Source organism: Prunus mume, linkage group LG1 (assembly GCF_029339155.1).
Source record: "Prunus mume cultivar Tortuosa linkage group LG1, ASM2933915v1, whole genome shotgun sequence".
Lineage (NCBI taxonomy): Eukaryota > Viridiplantae > Streptophyta > Magnoliopsida > Rosales > Rosaceae > Prunus > Prunus mume.
Window position 1 is genome coordinate 3,945,983 of NC_142698.1, and position 20,686 is coordinate 3,966,668.

The window sequence follows — 20,686 nt, forward strand, 5'->3', positions numbered from 1 at the left end:
TTTAAGGATTGTAACTAGGAATTTTGTTATTGCTGCTGCTTGCGGTTGAGCAGGTACGGCTACTTTGTTAGCTTGACATCCAAACCCATTAGAATGGAGTACACTTGCCTAATCCCTGACTACATAAGTTGATTTTTGTATTTGTTACTTTCCTATTCAATAAATACCGTCGCCTTTTCTCAAAAAATAAAAAAAATAAAAAATAAGGTTTGTTGGGTGTGAATGGAATTTTTTTATTATTATTTATAAAAACCTTTTTATAGGATTGAAATATGGATAGAGCTACAAATTAATTTTGGTTAAATATGTTTTCTGTCCTATTATTTTGCTCAAATTTCAACTTTGATCCATGTGTTTCTAATTTAGGCAATTTAGTTTTTTTATTTAAGATATTTATAATGTTGGTCCTTTTCATAAAATTTTGAGAAATTAGAGTTAGATTTGTTTTAATTCAATATTTTTAATTACTTAAGAGCTTTAGTTATCTTCATTAGGGGAAAATATACAATTTAGCAAATGAACCTATTTGACGAAATTGAACAAAAAGGGCCAACCTTGTAAACAAATTAAAACCATGGATTAAATTTTCAAAATTAAAAACAAAGGGACTGAAATTTGATATCCAAGCAAACACATACACTAAAATTATGTTTAACCCTAAGTCTTGGGGTTTGAGCATGTTGTTACCAAGAGATAAATATGAGCCGATGTTCCAAATCCCAAATGCAATGAATGAGGACAATGCCTTCGTAGAGCATTCACAATGGTTGTTTAATAGTTCAATATAAATTGAACTATTTTGGCATCTATTGAATTGAATTGCAATTTTACTTGCAATAGTAAAGTTCAATAGCTTCAGATCAATAGTTATATTTACTTACATAATTTTTTACATACTCAAATAAAATAAAAGGGATAAATTTAATAACACTAAAAAATTGTACCATTGAAATATTTGAAAATAAAATAAAATCTAATTGCTGTATTTTTTCTATTACATTGAACTATTGAACAACCATTGTTGATGCTCTTAACAACATAATGTATTAATTGTTATTTTTTCTATTATTTATTGGCATGTGAGTCTCATAGTTAGGGTTCATCACATAGCACCCTCTATTGCAATTACGTTTATTGCAATGAACTAAATCACACCATTACAAATGAAATTTTACAGTTTTAATTTAATTTTATGCATGGCCATCCTCTTAGCCAATAATTCTTATTGACCTCTTACCTTTTACTAGGGTACATATTCTCATTTCCTATGCCTTGCACGTTTAACACCCAAAGCTAATAATTTATTCGATTAACTATTCATGCACAACCATTTTTTAATCGGCTGCCACGTAACATGTTTGTTCCTTTTCTTCTTTTTCCTCCTTCCCATGCTCCATGCCACATGGGCGTGGATTGTCGGTGGGTAAAATGCATACACCTAAAACCCTAAAATATATAAAATACAAAAAAGGGTTATTAGGCCCGCGTATTTATTTATTATATTTTTCTAATACCTTTACAATTACCTTTTTAGGTTGTAAATCTGTGATAGGCTACACATTACAATTACATTATCAAAAGTTGATTGTAAATGATTGTTAATCGCATACGTCAACGAGCTATATGCTTTGACCCTCATCCTTCATTATTTATTTTTGTCATTTTACTTCTTTTATTGGAACCTTCAAGCTTGCTTGCTTTTACACAACGTGTATCCGAAGCAAGAAACCCATATGGAGTGCATGTGAAACTCTAGCATTCGTCTTCTTGTATGATTATGATTATGATATTCACTTTAATTCATTGAGAAAAAAAAAATTTAGAATATATGGATTAGATGAGTTAATCAGGACATTGAGTTCTTCTTTTTGTAGTCAAGTTTAAATATATTTTTTGTATAAATTAGATTAATTTAGAGTAATTTAGATAGGGACGAACTTAGGATCTCAAAATGAAGTGAGCTAGATTTACCTTACGGGTGGACTGTTAGATTTTGGGCTAAGCTAAACCTGAAAACTTATATACTAATTATAAGAAGAAGAAAAACTCACATGAGCTATTGTCCAAGTTAGAGAGATAATGTGTCCGTCCCTGAGTTTAGACTACTGCTTGTTTACCCCAAAAAAAAACTGAGGGTCAAACACAAATCAACAAAAACATGACATTTAGGGTTTGCTTTGAGAGATCATCTCAAAGTTATAATTTGGTAACTAACAGTTTGGTTTGTTTTAGTGCATAATATTATCATTAGTGGTGGGGGGAGGGGAATTAATATAACTTTCCATTGATTCATCAACTGCTGCCTAGTCAAATGGCAACATGCCACGTGAGCTAATGTGAGTGTGGGGTCCATAGACAATTGAGTAAGTTCCAATCCGTGTAGGGCCAGAGGGTGGGCCCCACCCCCATTTGAGGTTGTCTCCTCCCGTTGGGAACTAACTAGATGGATAACAAAGACTTGTGAGAAAGAGGAAGGTACAGCTGGCTCCGTGTTGTTTGCTTGGGTGGAAAGTGGAAGTCTGAAACCACAGAAGAGAGAATTTAGTGAGAAAGAAAAGCCGGGCAAATAGTAGGGCAGGAGGACTTCGGCCCCAGTCAGTGTACTACAACCTAGCGCCAGTTATCACTAGCGTTTGTCTTTTGTGCTTTGCTTGTACGGAGTGAACAGGTAAAAGTACTGTTGAAAGAAGTGCTTTTTCTTAAGGCTGTTTCATTTCACGTCATATTTGACTTGATGTTGAATCTGGACTTGAGCACTAAAATTATTAAATGGGCTCTCTCTCTCGTTTGTGGGCTTTGCCCGAACGCGTTTTCTAGAAAGACATTAGTTGGGCTTTCTTATTCACAACCGCGCATTTATTCGTTGCACCCATATAGAAAATTCAGAAAATTTCCATTTTACCATTAATCTTTAATTATTTTAATTTGTCTAAACTGAAACAAACTCTACTTCTCTACTCATCCAAAACTCTATAAATACCTATCCATTTGTTTAATAATTCACACAACATCAATTTCTTCCTCCATCACTAACAAAGATTGATTCAATCTTTTTCATTTTCCTTTCATTGTTGTTGAAGATGACGCAAGAAGATAAAGGTTTTATGCAAAGGTTGGGCGTAGATTAGTGAAGATGGTGTTATTGGAAAAAATCAAGCAAATAAAAACATTTTGGAATTTTGTCTACCAAAAGTTTATAGAAAGTGATCCTGACAGTGCTGCCCCGAATCTCGAATACCTCAAGCCATTGCATCTCAAATCAAGACCATCAACCAACAATACTCTCTATGAAAGAGATGTTTGAAAAAGGCAACTCAAACCTCAATAAGTGGCTTTAATCTTGGTCATGCAGTGAGTGCCAATTCTTCATATCTTAATGTTGTATTCAAAATTATATTTATGAACTAACTTATTTTTCCTTTAACCCATGATAGTAATTTCAAGCAAATTCATATTTTTGAATTATAATAGGCTTCCAAATAGATCTTTTGAGTTATATCATGCTTGGCACATCTTAAAATATTGCTTAAAGTGGAACGATCAATTTCAATCTCTTATGGGAAGATCATCTTAGCATAGTAAGGAGACCATTAATTCAGGAGGATGATTCAAAAGATGTGGTAGATTTTCGGTTGCCATGTGTCCATATTGATTATAAAGTTCACATCTTCCTCATCATACAATTGAAATACCTACTCACTCATCATACAATTGAAATACTCATGGTCCTCATAGTCTGACACAATTGAGTACAAGGATGACTCAATCATTGGCGGATGTGGTTCCACTGGATCACAACGTGGAGGAGTATTTTCCTTCGGAGGACGTAATAGTGTCATTATTTCTGACACGGATGCACCAATGGAACAGACTGTGGGCATTGTTCACTTAATGAGCCATGTGTAATGGTTTTCCTCTTTTTTGTTTTGCCATGAACAGTCTATCAAAAAAATAAAATTGGAAATGCAAGAAATATTAAAGAATGACATTAAATTGAATAAAACGGCAATTAATATTTTCTTGCATGCGAAAAATCACTCGAATATGAAACTATTTAACCACTAAATTCAATGGTTGTCATTTTAATATTTTCTTGAAATAACTTGTTTGCCTATTTGTTCCTCAACTTGTTGCATTTAGGTCTGGGCACGAATCGGTTCGAACAGTAGAATGCTCTTCCGTTAACCAAATCAAAGACTTCAGTAGACCATTTTCTCTTCAGTTAACCAAACCAAAGACTTCGGTAGACTTCAGATCGGTTAACCTAATACTCGGTTCGGATTGGCCAGTATGTCGGTAGTACCATAATAAAAACATACTAATAAAAATACAATTTATAATACTTTCACATAACATAAGTTCTTGAACAAACACACCAAATTATCCTTGTAAAATATAAAAATCCAATAGTCTAATTCATCCAAGTATGAAATCAAATAATTTAGTGACTATATCATTCGATATGTACTCAAGATGTACTAGAAGCCACTTGTATTTGTTGTTTGAACCTTTGAGTGTTATTTTTATTGAATTCTCTACATTTATGTAAATGATTTTGACACTTGTTCTGCGTTGGGTTCTTTAGTTTTTCATGCTGAATCCAACCATACAAAGAACATAAAATTTGAATCAACAATTGGAAAGTTATAGGTGAAAAAGGGACAAAGGTTGAAATTGGAAAACATAGGAAGTTCATAAATTCATCTCTGACTAAAAAGTGCTATAGTACTCGGGTAAGTGATACAATGGTGATAAGGAGGTGATATAGTGGTGATAAAGCGGTGATAAAATGGTGATAAAGCAGTGATACAATGGTGAGAAAGAAGTGATACAGTAATGATAAAGGAGTGATACAAAATGTTTTTCGTATTTATCTTTGGTTTCTTGTTTTGTATTTAAATAATAAAGGAAATATAAATATCGGATTGGTACGGGTTTCCGTCGGGTTAAGAATTTTGTTTCTGTTAACCAAAGCAAACATTTCGGTACGGATCGGATCGGATCGGAATAATTAAAATTAAAAAATAATTATTTAACCAAACCAAACCAAACCGTCGGTACGGTACGGTCGGTACACGGATAATTCGGATAAGATGCCCACCCCTAGGTGCATTAATAATTTCCGACTTGTCTAAAATTTTACATTAATAACTTTTAAATGAAAGCTAAAAAAATAGACAGTAAAATTCATAATGAACCCACACAATGCCCCTCGATAGAAAAGGAATATTAGCATTATTATTTTGGTGCGTATACTGTTTGGCCTGACAATTGATTACTTTACAATTTACATGGGATGGATTCACATAGGAGCAAGGGTGGTCAAGTGACCACATAGGAGCAAATGTCTTTTGACAGGATCTGAGCCAAATTCTACTTTCGAATCTTAGTTAGAAGGGCAATTTGGTCAAGTGTGCCATGCTCGGCACCTGCCAGGTGTTGGACACGCACATGATTCGATGCAGATTCCAAAGTGAAATTTGGGTTGGGTCCTATCATATTTGTCCTTTTACTTTCATTTATTTTTATATTACTCAATTTACTTAAGTTTACAATGTAAATAAGGAAGTACCCCCCCTAACATTTGGATTCAAATAAAAATACTAGAAAATCAAATTCCTACCAAATCAAAATATGAAAAGAAAAAAAAATCAGTTTAAGTGCAAAATATGATTTAGGCTAAAAATGATGGCTCATTAAATCAATATATACTTCATACTAAAATCTTATAAAATCAAGTTTTCTTATTTGATGCGTAAGGAATAACAGCTGCCAAAAATTATTTTGAGAAAATGATTTTTTATGTATGAAATGAATGCATTAAGGGACCTAAGGCCAATCTAGGTAAAAAGCCTTATTTTGGTTAGTATGGAAAAATTAGGAATTTTTTAATAGATTGTATTTCTTTGTTTGTATGCTTTATTGATTATTTCTATCAATACAGTTTATGGAACGATACTTTAAGAGAAAGTTCTCATCAACTATTTATAGTTCGGATAATGTGGATAGTTCAAGTTCGAGAGATATGGGTATTTCAAGAGATGTGTTGGGTAGTTCGAAAGAAGTGAGTTGCAAGAAAATTTGAGAACTCATCATGGACAATTGTACTGTGGTTTTTTTTCTATTAATTATGAATTATAAATTATCGTTTCATTTTTATAAGTTTATTTTTATGTAATTTTTTTTAACCTCTTAGATGTTGACCCCTGCGAGGAATTTTTTTGGATCCGTTAGAAATTGTTAGTATTGCTGAAAACAATAGATATTGTTTGTCTCTCCGATTCCAGTTGCTTAGGCAACATGGTAATAAGGTTTCATGCGGTTACTCTGCGGTCACACGTTTGTTTTATAATTCTAGCTAGATTAATTAATTTTAATTTCTTCCTCTAATCTTGTAATAATATTAATGCATGTGCTGATGTATGTAGTAGTAGGGCTGCTAAGCTTTTACGAAGCCACACATCTTGGGATGCATTACTAGATGAGGCGCTTGCCTTCACCACCACAAATCTAACTACGGCGGTTGAAACGCAGCGTTTAAGCCCCTCACTTGCTAAACAAGTAACTCATGCCTTGTAACAACCATTCTGGAAGCGCTTCACAAGGCTGGAAGCAAGGATTTACTTGTCCATCTATGAGGAGGAAGGCCACTCACAAAATGAAACTCTCCTAATTAACTTTGGCAAAGCTGGATTTTAACCTTGTGCAGCAAGTCCATCAGAAAGAACTAAGTGAAATTACAAGGTTAATTAACTACATTAAGTGAAATGCTAATTAATTCAAAATTAATGATTATTAATTGTAATTAATTGATATTTATTCAGGTTGTGGAAGGACTTGGACTTTGTAAACAAGCTGCCCTTTGCAAGAGACAGAATAGTTGAGAGCTACTTTGGGGCTTCGGGAGTTTACTTTTAGCCTGAATATTACTTTGCTAGGATGATATTGGCTGAAGTTATTGCTTTGATAACCATCATTGATGACATCTATGATGTGTATGGCACAGCTGATGAACTAGAGCTCTTTGCTGAAGATGTGGAAAGGTTTATTGAAATCCATATAAACCGAATTAATTTTTTTTAAATTTAATTATTGCAAAAAGTTTTAGCTAAATACTGAATAATGATCATCAGTTTGACACAAGTCTTATTAACTTTTTTTTATCATCAGGTGGGACATCTTAGCCATGGACAACCTGCCAGAGTATATGAAATTCTGTTGTCAAGCAATGTTGGATTTCTACACTGAAATTGAAGAAAAGTTTGGAGAAGAGGGAGATTTATATCACAGTCACTATGCTAGGGAATCAGTAAGCCTCATATGTTTTGAGCTAGCCACGATTAACATCGTTACATGGCCAGAAATTAATCATTTAGTTAATTAATTTCTTTTTCTAGTATATATGATAAATTCTGAGGTAATATGTACAAATAATTCCTTCCTACAGCCTTCCAAACTTGGAGAGATTATAGAATAATATTGTATCACTACGTCAGCTGGTGATACTCCCTCTTAAAATTTAACACGTGTCATTTTTTAAAGAAAATAAAAACTTTTTGGACAGCTAGACTTTGACATCCGATTTTACCCTTTAAAATAAAATTTTAAAAACGAAAAAAAGAATGAACTCTCCCACCCCAACCCAGATGCAATTACCTTTGGCCGCCGCCGCCACCTCCTCCTCTGTTTCTATTCCTCCATCCATCTCTTTCATGTACAAACGACAATCTTATTTTACATATGGTGTTTGTTTTCACATTCAATTTTTTTTTCATTTTTCTTCCTTAACAGCAGCATTGTAATCATAATCTCAATTGTTCAATTTCCTCATATCTCATCTCCCTAAAAAAGAATTAAAAAAATCAAAGAAATAGATGATTGTACAGCAACCAACCACAACCCACCTCGAACCTAGCATTACCTCCACTAGTGGCCGCCACATCCCTCTATTTGCCTTCCTCTCAGTTTCTCTCTCCTCTCTTGTCTTCAATTACATTAATGGATGCATGTCCAATTGAACCCCAGTCAACTTATGGGTATCAACTTATATTCCTTGTATGGAAGGAAGAAGAGAAACAAAGAGAAAGAGAGAGAGAGAGGGAGGGGTTGGTGGGAGGAGAGGCAGAATGGCGGTGGATGGATTTTGCCTAATTTTAAGTGTTTCGAAGGCTAAAACAGTTTGCCGAGTTTTTTAGTGTTTTGAAGGCTAAAACAATAACTTCAAATTCAACTGTAAATAAGCTATAACTTTTTTCTAAAAAATGACACATGGCAAACTTTGAACGGGAGTAGTACCAGCTGACGTGGTGGTATTATACTATTTTATAATCTCTCCCAAACTTGGGCCTAAATAACAGTTGTTTTAAATTTTAAAAAAATTTGTTTAGGCTTATAAACCGGCTCAATCCAAACTGCCATATTGTTTCTAGATTGGTTTCTCTAACTTGTATTTATATACATAGAGTGTCCATTGAGACATCCCTCAAATAAACCAATTTGAGGGACACTCTTGTATTTTAATTATCTGAAATAATTATATATATAATAATAATAATAATAAAGTGTATTACAATTTTTTAATAATTAAAAAAAAGTTGTATAGTCACCTAGCTATACGATTTAATTATATTATATTTACAATGAGTATTTCCGCATGGCTATACTATTTATTGGAAAAAAAAAAACAGTACCATTCTAGTTGCGTTAGTTTATACTTTATAGATATTGCTAGTTTCGACATCTCCAAAGCAGATATTGAAGAAAGAAATTTGACACTAAATCAATTTGAGAGTTCAATTCGTAGTATAGCCGCACAGCTATGCTATTATTAAACCAAATTTTAAAAAAAATTCTTATAGCCGTGCGGCTATAAGATTTAATTATAATAGTATTTTATATGATGCATTCATATGTTAAAGACATGTAGAGAAGCATTTTGTATTTGATACACACAAAGGAGAAAGAATCTAAATTCCTCTCTCTCACTTATTGCCACACCATCCAATTGGTTTTTAAGGCAAACTGCCCACACCTTCTCTCCATCTAGTGTGGCTTAGAGCACTTCTAGCAGTTTGCCCTTTGCCATGGCAAGGGGGGGACTAGGGCAACAACTATTCACGTGAATAGTTGCTGCCATTGCAAAAGGTTGTGGTGTTTCCACCAATTGCCATAGCAACAACTATTCACATGAGATATGAGGAGAGAAATTTGTATAGAGTTTTGATGTGGGAAGTGAAAACTACAACTAAGTATTTCTTTATTTATTTTTTAAAAAAATTTGTTGCTGATGTCAAAACTCGGTGGAACTACGGCAGATCTTGCCGAGGGCTAGCCTGATTTCGTGGGCCCCATCTCCTGCCAGGGCTAGCCCTTGCTGAAAACAGCTTTTGGGCCTAAACCCCTACCCTCCCCCCCAAAGCCCTTGTTGCTGGAACTACTCTTACAACACACACAACTCATAAAAAAGCATGGCCCATAATTTTCTCTTTTATAGCTGCTCCATGTGGCTTTTGTTCCCTACTTTTTCACAAGGGCTGACTTTCCCTTCTTTTTAGCTTGCCCACGTGCTGCCTTGTGTCTCTTCATCTCCTTCTCTCACATGGTGCAAGGCTTCACACAAAGGGGAAAGAATCTAAATTTCTCTATCTCACCTAGGGGTGGGCTCTGTTTGGGTTGGTTCGATTTTGGGCTCAATCCGAACACTGAATCGTAGGCCTCGGTTTGGCTATTTTGAAAACCGAAACCAAACCATAATTGATGAAAACCAACCACTTCGGTTAACCAGACTTGGTGGTTTGGTTTGGTTCGGTTTCGGTTTTTTGGCTTTCTTAGAGAGAGAGAGAGAGAGAGAGAGAGAGAGAGAGAGAGAGAAGAAATAAAAGCGATGGAGAGGAGAAGAAGAAGAAAAAAGACGGAGAGATGGAGAAGAAGAAGAAGAAGAAGAGGAGAAAAAGAAAAGAGAGAGAAAAAGAAGAAGAATTAAAAAAGAGGAAGAGGGAGACAGGGAGAGGGAGTGAAGACAGACGTAAGAAGAAGGAGAATAAAAAATAGAGAGAGAAGGACTGATGAAGACAAGACAAACGGAGAGATTGAGAGAGAAGAAAAAGAAAAATATTGAAATTATGTATTTTGTATATATATTTATTATATATAATATTTTTTTAATATCTTCAGTTTGGTTTGGTAAAACTGTGGTTTTCAATATTGCAAACCGTACACCGAACCATATATTTCGATTTGGTTTGGGTTCAAACCAATGATAAAAAAAAGATTGAAAAAAAACTAAACCAACCCAAACCATCGATTTGGGTTAAGCGGTTTGACCAGATTACCAATTTGAATGCCCAGCCCTCACCTATCGCCGCATCATCCAATTGGTTTTTAAGGCATGCTGCCCACACCTTCTCTCCATCTAGTGTGGCCTACAACACACACAACTCATAAAGAAGCCTCGAACCATGCACCAACAGCAGCCCATAATTTTATCTTTTACAGCTGCTTCACGTGGCTTTTGTTCCCTACTTTTTGACGAGGGCTGACTTTCCCTTTCTTTTAGCTTGACTTTCCCAAGGGTCACAAATAAAAAAAAACACAATTAATTCAAACCAAAAATTTGAGCCAATTTACAACAGCTAGATTAGAGAGGGTGAGCGAGAGACAAAGACAGACGCTTTCACTATAAATAGGTAAGAACCATAGCTCTTCAACTCACACCAATCCTTGAACAATTAAGATCATATTCTCTACCTTCGATATCTTCCAGATTCTTAACTAGCAATACAATGTCTGGTCAAGTTTCACTTGCATCGGATCAACTTCAAACCCCTAAGGCCACTCCTAATGATATTAATCGACGTTTTGCTAATTTTTCTCCGAGCGTATGGGGATCTCATTTTCTGTCATATGCTTCTGTGGTAGGCTAATACTATATAGGTACTTCGTATCTGCAACAATTATTTTGAATATGTATATATATTTTTTTTAATGAATAAGGGGGAATAAATATGTATATTTTCATATTACTGAAGATTCACGGTTTAAATTTGCATGAACCATGCTGAAGTTCCTATCTTTTTAATGGCCTTTCAATCTGTTTTTGTAGGAAACAAGCATCAAAGCTAAGCAACGTGCCCAAGAACTGAAGGAAAAGGTGAAGATGATCTTAATGGCTCCAGTTAAAAAGCCTTCACAAAAATTGGACTTGATTCAGGACATTCAGCGCTTAGGTGTTTCTCACCATTTTGAAAATGAGATTGAGGAACTTCTGCAGAAAATTCACAACAGCTCCCATGATAGTACTGAGCCTGGGGACCAAGAAACTGATAATGAGCTTTACACTGCAGCGCTCAGATTTCGATTACTCAGACAACAAGGTTATAATATTTCGTGCGGTACGTAGCCCTCATGGTTAGTTTTATAATTATGGATTAATTTTCATCCTCTGATCATGGCTTGTTTTAAAAATGCCTCATGATGCAGATATATTCAATAATTTCAAGGACAGTGATGGGAAATTTAAGGAATCTCTGGTGAATGACGTATTAGGACTTTTAAGCTTGTATGAAGCCACACATCTTAGGAACCACAGAGAGGATATACTTGATGAGGCCTTAATCTTCACCACCACTCATCTTGAATCTGCAACGCACCGTTTAAGCCCCATACTTTCGAAACAAGTCACTCATGCCATGTACCAGCCATTCTGGAAGGGCTTGCCAAGGCTAGAAACAAGGCATTACATGTCTCTCTATCAGGAACGCGATTCACAGAACGAGACTCTCCTGAATTTCGCAAAGCTGGATTTCAATCTACTGCAACAAGTTCATCAAAGAGAACTAAGTGAAATTTCAAGGTTAATGTATTATATATTGTCAATCAGTTTTAATCTCCTATTTACATTAGCATAATATAATTAATTCATGCAGGTGGTGGAAGGACTTAGACTTTGTAAACACGCTACCTTTTGCAAGAGACAGAGTAGTAGAGAGCTACTTTTGGGCTTCTGGAGTACACTTTGAGCCTCAATATTACTCTGCTAGGATAACACTATGCAAAGTTATTGCTTTGATAACCATCATTGATGACATCTATGATGTGCACGGCACACATGAGGAACTAGAGCTCTTTACTGAAGCTGTTGAAAGGTTCAAAATAATAGTCCTTATTTCGTTAGTATTAGTATTTTGAAAAAAAAAAAAAAAAAAAAAACAGAATGATTGAGGAAATTTTACAGATGACACTCCAAAAGAGTCATCATGCACTCATCCAAAACAATTATGAAAAGAGAACTTTTTTGGAGTGTCTATATCAGCTCCTCATACTAGTATATCTGAATAAGCCGTAACAAGACATATAGTCTCATATCATCTTATTTATATGATAAGGTGGGACATCTCTGCTATGGATCATCTGCCAGAGTACATGAAAGTTTGCCATCAAGCACTATTGGATGTTTACGTTGAAATTGAAGAAAATCTTGCAAATGAGGGAAACTTATATAGCATCCACTACGCAAGAGAAGCAGTGAGCCTTTCGTGCCCATAATATTATGCCATTACCGATTAGAGTTTTTTTTTATTTATAAATTTTTTTATAATAAATATAAATATAAATATTTTAAAATATTAGTAAGTCAATCTAAATGTAATAAATATGTTCATTTCTTAATATATTTTTTAACTAAGGGCATTTTTGGGTATTTTGAATATTTTATCATTCTTTGTCTTTCTCTTTTTATAAATAGATTATACGGGGCAAAAACTTTTTTTTTTGTCACTTGTATTGCATGAAATTTCAATTTGGTCACTAGACTTAATTTTTTTTTTTTTTTTTTGTAATGATGAAATTGAATTTTTGTATAAAACTCAGTGACTAAAAATGTATTTTTCCCCTGCGTGTTTTTTTTGTGTGTGATGAAATTATAGAGAGATTAGAGATTAATTGCATGGTTTGGTCTTTCAGATGAAAGTCCTAGTTAGAGCTTACTTCCGAGAAGCCAAATGGTTCCATCAGAAATACACACCAACAATGGATGACTACATGTCGGCAGCGCTTAATACATCCAACTTCATGTTGGCAACCACATCCTTTGTTGGAATGGGAGATATTGCTACCAAAGACTCCATGGATTGGGTTTTCGACGACCCTAAGATGGTAAAGGCTGCATCATTAATTGGTAGAATCATGAATGACATCAAATCCGACCAGGTACTTTTATATATCAAAAGTACTAATTAAAATAACAGTAGTTTATTTGAATTATAGAGAACTTGAGATAGATCTCAAAACCAAACTTTTAACTTCGAGGTAGATCCAAAAATTCAACCAAAAGTTGGGTTTAGTTCACACACATTTGTTGTTGTTGATCTAAGTCCTTTGCCTCCTACGTGTATAAGATAAGATTACTTTAAAAAAAAAAAAATTCTAATATAGACATTTTGTTTTTTTCGTCTCTTTTGTTTGAGCAAAAGAGAGGACATGTTGCCTCAGCTGTGAAATGCTACATGAAAGAATATGGTGCCACAGAAGAAGAAGCTGTTGGAAAGACAATTATCAATGACTGATTAAAACAATAATATAAACAGAATTTATAACAATCTGTAACACAGAATACAGTATATGAACAATAAATAAAACTGACTTGAATTTGAGATAGATGCTTGCAGATTTGATGCAATGTCCTAAAGACAGTAATTTCACCCCTTCTCGGTGCTTGAAGTTCTACAGGTGACTGCCTCCCAGGATTCAACTATCTGTTATTCTAAGCCCTAGCACTCGGACTTAGAATCTGGCGAACGTTGTTTGTTTTCCTCTCAGACAATATGAAATGCTTGTAGAATGCTTTTTCTGTGTTGAACGTATGAGGCCTTATTTGATTTAAATAAACTTCTGAAACCTTATCAGAAGAGTCACAACTGTTAGAAAACAGTTAATAAAACTAATCCGAATTAATAAAAAATTATTAATTCGAAACCAAAAAATAATTTTAAATCTGAAAGTGCCCCAAGGCCCAAGGCCCATCTTTTTGACTATTAAATATTATATATTTTTATATAATATTCAAAGCCCAAATCGATTTTGAAGCCCAAATTGCTTCCACTTGGCCTACTTCCATTTACTAAGTGTGGCACTTCCACACTTATAAGGACCTCACTCTTTCTACTTTCTATCAATGTGGGACAAAGGTTCTTGAATTTAATTCAAACTTCCAACAATACCCCACATTTGAATCGAAATTCTAGACCCCACATTTGAAATGTGATACTTTTACTGCTAAATGTATGTAATGCATTTGAGAGGAAACAGATGTTATATACATCAGGAAAAGTGTCTTTTGGACTTGAACTTACCCTAGTGAAAACATATCGGATTTACTTGATGACGCAGTGGATATAGTTGATCTTGAACTGTTCACCGTTATAGTAAACCTAGACAATATGTCTCACACATATAACATCTTAACAAACGTTAGTTCATACGTTTTTGTTCATTTTGGTCCTGAACATATCCCAGGTTTCATGAGAGCTTTAGAGAACTTAGCCTTTTAATTTTCCGTTCTCATAAATGCGACCCCACATTTACTCCCATATAGGTGACACCAATTAAGAGTTTTCTGCCTAAACTCCTCTTAATAAGATATTAGTGTCATTAAATGCAAAGCATAACCTTCACATCAACAGACAACACACTAATCATCATAGGAATGAGTTAAATTGTGTGTTCAACTTTTGAATCTTACCCAACCAGTTTGCCTATTGAACCTAGACCATGGGATCTCCAATCAACTAGGTTAGGTTTCCGTCAGGTTTGATTCATTGGATTGGCTTCAATCCCATTCCCCTCGATGTAAATTTGATTTGCTCTCTTGGTAGGCCTTTTGTCAAAGGATCTGCAATATTTTCCTTTGACTTCACATAGTCAATGGATATAATTCCATTTGAGAGCAATTGTCTAATTGTATTATGCCTACGCCTGATATGTCTTGACTTTCCATTGTATACACCACTCTTGGCTCTTGCTTGTGCTGCCATACTATCACAATGTATACAAATCGCTGTCACAGGCTTAGGCCACATTGGAATGTCCTCTAGGAAGTTTCTCAGCCATTCTGCTTCTTCAGCAGCTTTATCTAAGGCTACAAACTCTGATTCCATTGTAGAGCGTGCTATACACGTCTGTTTAGAGGATTTCCAAGATACTGCAGCTCCACCTAATGTAAATACATATCCACTAGTTGATTTGGTTTCTGTACTGTCAGAAATCCAATTTGCATCACTATAGCCTTCTAGAACTGGTGGATATCTAGTGTAGTGCAATCCATAGTCTTGGGTGTATTTCAAATATCTTAGCACCTTGATTAGTGCCTCCCAATGATCATGTCCAGGATTGCTTGTGTATCTACTAAGCCTGCTTACTGAATAAGCTAAGTCTGGCCTAGTAGAATTCATTAAATACATTAGGCTCCCAATTACTTGGGAATACTCCAATTGGGAAATTGCATCTCCACTATTCTTTTTTAACTTGCAGTTTACATCAAAAGGAGTCACAGCAGGTTTGCAGTCAAATTGACCAAACTTTCTTAAAATTTTTTCTGCATAATGGGATTGAGTAAGAATATACCCATCATTATTTCTTTTGATTTGAATTCCCAATATGACATCAGCTTGACCTAAGTCTTTCATGTCAAAACTTGAATTCAACATCTTCTTTGTAGAATTTATCGCATCCTTACTTGTTCCCATTATGAGCATGTCATCAACATATAAACATACAAGAACACAAGAATTCTTATTGTTTTTTATGTAAACACACTTGTCACATTCATTGATCTTAAATCCGTGTGACATCATTGTATGATCAAACTTTTGATGCCATTGTTTTGGTGCTTGTTTAAGTCCATATAAAGACTTAACAAGTTTACAGACTTTAGTTTCTTGACCTTTTACCACAAAACCTTCTGGTTGTTCCATGTATATTTCTTCATCTAATTCCCCATTCAAGAAAGCTGTTTTTACATCCATTTGATGTATGTCCATATTGTGTATTGCAGCTATAGCAATTAACATCCTTATAGATGTAATTCTTGATACTGGAGAATAAGTGTCGAAATAATCCAACCCTTCTTTTGCCGATACCCTTTAGCAACTAAACGTGCCTTGTATTTATCAATAGTACCATCGGCTTTTAGCTTTCTTTTAAAAATCCATTTATATCCAATTGGTTTGTTACCAGGTGGCAAATCAACCAATTCCCACGTATGGTTCTGCATAATGGATTCTACTTCGCTATTAACAGCTTCCTTCCATAAAGGAGCCTCAGGTGAAGCCATAGCTTCCTTATAAGTTTGTGGTTCTTCTTCAATCAGGAAACTTACAAAATCTGGTCCAAAACTTTTTGGTGTTTTAGTCCTTTTCCTCTTCTAGGTTCCACTTCCTTTTCTTGGACACCTGAAGAGGATGGTTCATCAGGATTTCCATCATGTACTTTCCTTTTGTTTGAACCGGACCTCTTTTCTTTGTAAGGAAAAATTTCCTCAAAGAAATCAGCATCAACAGATTCTATAATTGTGTTAACATGTATATCAGAAATATCAGATTTAATAACTAAAAATCTATATGCAGCACTTGTGTTAGCAAAACCTATGAAAACACAATCAATAGTTTTAGGTCCAAGTTTTACCCTTTTTGGTAAGGGTACTTGTACTTTAGCTAGGCAACCCCACACTTTCAGTGCCTTGTATGTAGGAATCCGTTCTTTCCACATTTCATAAGGAGATTGTTTACTCTTCTTATGTGGAATTCTGTTCAAGATGTGATTTGCAGTAAGTAAGGCTTCACCCCACAGATTGTGTGGAAGCCCAGAACTATTCAACATGGAATTTATCATATCCTTGAAAGTTCTATTTTTCCTTTCTGCTACACCGTTTTGTTGCGGTGTATATGGTGCAGTGGTTTGATGTATAATTCCATGAGTTGCACAAAAATCAGAAAATGCAGTGGACTCATATTCTCCACCTCTATCTGATCTAAGTACTTTCACTTTCCTATCAAGTTGATTCTCAACTTCTGCCTTGTATGTCTTAAACATCTGTAAGGCTTCATCCTTGCTATGTATTAAGTATACATAACAATACTTACTGCAATCATCTATAAATGTTATATAATAATTTTTCCCACCACGAGTTGGTGTAGATTTAAAGTCACAAAGGTCACTATGAATTAATCCAAGTAATTCATTTGATCTTCCTTGAACAGATTTAAAGGTTTGCCTAGAAAACTTGGATTCTGTACAAGTTTCACACTTATTATCAAAGTCAATATCAATTTTAGGCAATAAACCTAGATGCATCATTCTATGCATAGATCGATAATTTACATGACCTAATCTAGCATGCCAAATATTAGAAGACTCAGCAAAGTAAACGGAAACCTTATTTATATTATTATTAAAAGCATCATTGCCAGTTACATTGAGTTTGAACAAACCATCAGCAAGGTAACCCTTTCCTACAAACAGCCCTCCTTTGGTTAGGATGAACTTGTCAGATTCAAATACAAGTTTGAAACCCTTCTTACTAAGAATAGGCCCAGACACTAAGTTCTTCCTAATTTCAGGAACATGCAGCACATCCAAAAGGTTTAAAACCTTCCCAGAAGTGAACTTCAGAGACACTGCCTTTGCCTTCAACTGCAGATGCAGAGGCATTTCCCATGTCTGACAGTTTCTCACCACCAGTTCTGTTCGTAATTAGTGAACAGATTTCTGTCACCACAAATGTGCCTAGTAGCACCAGTATCAACCCACAGTCCTTAGTGTCGAAACCAGATTGGTTTCAGACACTACAGCCACAAAATGTTCATTGACTTCACTCACATTGGCTTGAGGATTGGTTGGATTTTGGTCTCTTCGGTGGCGGCAATCTTGTGCTTTATGCCCTGGTTTTCCACATACCCAGCAAGCACCTTTGATTTTCTTGAAATCCTTGCCTTTTGGTGCATGAGTTTTGCCATAGTTCTTTGCAACTTTCTTGCCCTTGTTATTCTGGAATTTTGGCTTTGATGTCTCAACGACATTGGCTTTGGCTTCCATGACAGGCACTTCACCCTTGTCACCTTTCCTGTGATCCTCCTCAACTCGAAGCCTCAAAATCAGATCCTCCATAGACATCTCTCTGCGCTTGTGCTTCAAATAAATTTTGAAGTCTTTCCATGATGGAGGCAGTTTCTCTATGATTGCTCCAACCTGGAAGTGTTCATTAATAGAGCACCCCTCTGCAAGCAAATCATGGATCAGAATTTGAAGTTCTTCAACCTGTTTAATAACAGTCTTCGAATCAACCATGGCATACTTGAGAAATTTGCCAATCACGAACTTTTTGGCACCAGCATCTTCTGTTTTGTATTTTTTCTCAAGTAATTCCCAAACTTCCTTTGCAGAATTGTATGACGAATAAATGTCATACAGAGTATCATCAAGCCTGTTAAGGATGTAGTTTCTGCACAGGAAATCAGATTGTTTCCAAGCCTCAATGGTCATCATTGTTTCCTTAGACATTGGATTTTCTCCTGATTTGGGAGCCTCCTCTCTGACAACATGTGCCAGATTCATGGTTGTGAGATAAAACAGCATCTTCTGTTGCCATCTCTTGAAGTCAATTCCCTTGAACTTCTCAGGCTTCTCGTCATGAGGATTCTTAGTCACCCCGTTCACAGTCACTGATGATTGTGAATCCATTTTACTGTCTTTAGATTGTTGGAAAGACAATTATCAATGACTGATTAAAACAATAATATAAACAGAATTTATAACAATCTGTAACACAGAATACAGTATATGAACAATAAATAAAACTGACTTGAATTTGAGATAGATGCTTGCAGATTTGATGCAATGTCCTAAAGACAGTAATTTCACCCCTTCTCGGTGCTTGAAGTTCTACAGGTGATGCCTCCCAGGATTCAACTATCTTTATTCTAAGCCCTAGCACTCGGACTTAGAATCTGGCGAACGTTGTTTGTTTTCCTCTCAGACAATATGAAATGCTTGTAGAATGCTTTTTCTGTGTTGAACGTATGAGGCCTTATTTGATTTAAATAAACTTCTGAAACCTTATCAGAAGAGTCACAACTGTTAGAAAACAGTTAATAAAACTAATCCGAATTAATAAAAAATTATTAATTCGAAACCAAAAAATAATTTTAAATCTGAAAGTGCCCCAAGGCCCAAGGCCCATCTTTTGACTATTAAATATTATATATTTTTATATAATATTCAAAGCCCAAATCGATTTTGAAACCCAAATTGCTTCCACTTGGCCTACTTCCATTTACTAAGTGTGGCACTTCCACACTTATAAGGACCTCACTCTTTCTACTTTCTATCAATGTGGGACAAAGGTTCTTGAATTTAATTCAAACTTCCAACAGAAGCAAATATCGAACTAAGCAAGCAAGTGAATAATGCATGGAAGGACATAAATGAAACGTGCATCCAGAACACCACCATCCCCATGCCCCTGTTACTGCGAATTTTGAATCTTGCACGTGTGGTTGAAGTTTTATACAAGCATGGTGATGGCTTTACTGATGCTGGAGTTTTTCTCAAGGATTCTGTAGTTTCTCTGTTTGTAGAACCTGTGCCCTTATAGGCCTAGAATTTGAACTTGTCCTTTGTTGGAGCATAAAATTTCTAGTCCTCCAACAAGTAATCTTATGTCCTTGTTGAGAAGCCGATCACCATACTTCACTTGCCACAAATGAGAGAGAAGGGAGTACCTGCAAGAGAACACACAGATGCCCAAATCAGTGTTTAGAAATATCATAGTAGAATCAGAATATCCCTTACCCAAGTCCTGTAGTAAAATAAGGAGCCAGTCTTCCATGATTGGAACCATTATTTGAATGAATATGTTTGGTGTTTCTGTTTGTTCTTGATGCTATGAATTAAATAAAATTTGTTTAACTTTTTAGCATATATATAAAATCCAATTGGAGTAGTAGGGACTTGTAGCGGAAGTTCCATTGTAAGCCAATGCAATCCAATTTTACATCATAATCCAATCCAATCGCAGTTACCAAATTAGTTAGTAGAGTGAGAATCTGGTTGTATTTATATTATTTAGAGGTAAATGGTTTAGTTGATACACAGTTCTTTACATGGCCCTGGATCCACTTGATCGATGCATATTTACATATCATTTTGTACCCTTCTAACTTATGATTTAGTTATGTTTTTGAGTTAAACTTTGTTTTTTAATAAGTTTTGTCTTTGTTTCAGTGTAATAAGCTTGAGACTCATTAAAGGCATTTTGGAGACAAGTTAGCTCAAAACGGTGTCTGTAGATCAGTCAACTTTACCGATTGGACTGTACTTGCTCAAGAAGAACCAGATAATGAGCCATACATCACTAGAAAGATGCAGAAGTCTAGTTTCTGGAGAATTTTACGGTTCATGATTTCGAGTCTTCTAGAGAAAGTTATACAAATTTTGGCAGCTTAAGGTCAGAAATCTGCAGCATCTGCGTTACTGGGCCAAAAATGACATTTGATGGTCTTTCCGATTTTTCCTTGAGTTGGGCTGTATATTCTTGGACAGATAAGACAAAGAGCTTCAAGATCCATATTTTTTCAGATTTTTCAGACTGGATAAACAAGCCCAAAACGAGCCCACAAACTGACTACAATGCATT

At 35.2% G+C, this 20,686-nt stretch overlaps 2 protein-coding genes across 2 annotated transcripts; one reads left to right on the forward strand and one right to left on the reverse strand.

The window, feature by feature from the left end:
* Positions 1 to 10,731: 10,731 nt before the first annotated feature.
* LOC103331330 ((-)-germacrene D synthase-like) lies at positions 10,732 to 19,916 on the forward strand. The gene is made up of 8 exons (XM_089051713.1): positions 10,732 to 10,913; positions 11,102 to 11,390; positions 11,479 to 11,851; positions 11,925 to 12,143; positions 12,384 to 12,522; positions 12,961 to 13,206; positions 13,470 to 13,537; positions 19,432 to 19,916. Exons 1-8 carry the CDS (start codon positions 10,782 to 10,784, stop codon positions 19,643 to 19,645), a joined length of 1,680 nt encoding a protein of 559 aa, XP_088907839.1. The 5' UTR covers positions 10,732 to 10,781; the 3' UTR covers positions 19,646 to 19,916.
* Positions 17,760 to 18,732, reverse strand: LOC148920732 (uncharacterized). Its single transcript, XM_089051710.1, has one exon. It carries the CDS (start codon positions 18,730 to 18,732, stop codon positions 17,794 to 17,796), a length of 939 nt encoding a protein of 312 aa, XP_088907836.1. The 3' UTR covers positions 17,760 to 17,793.
* Positions 19,917 to 20,686: the final 770 nt, after the last annotated feature.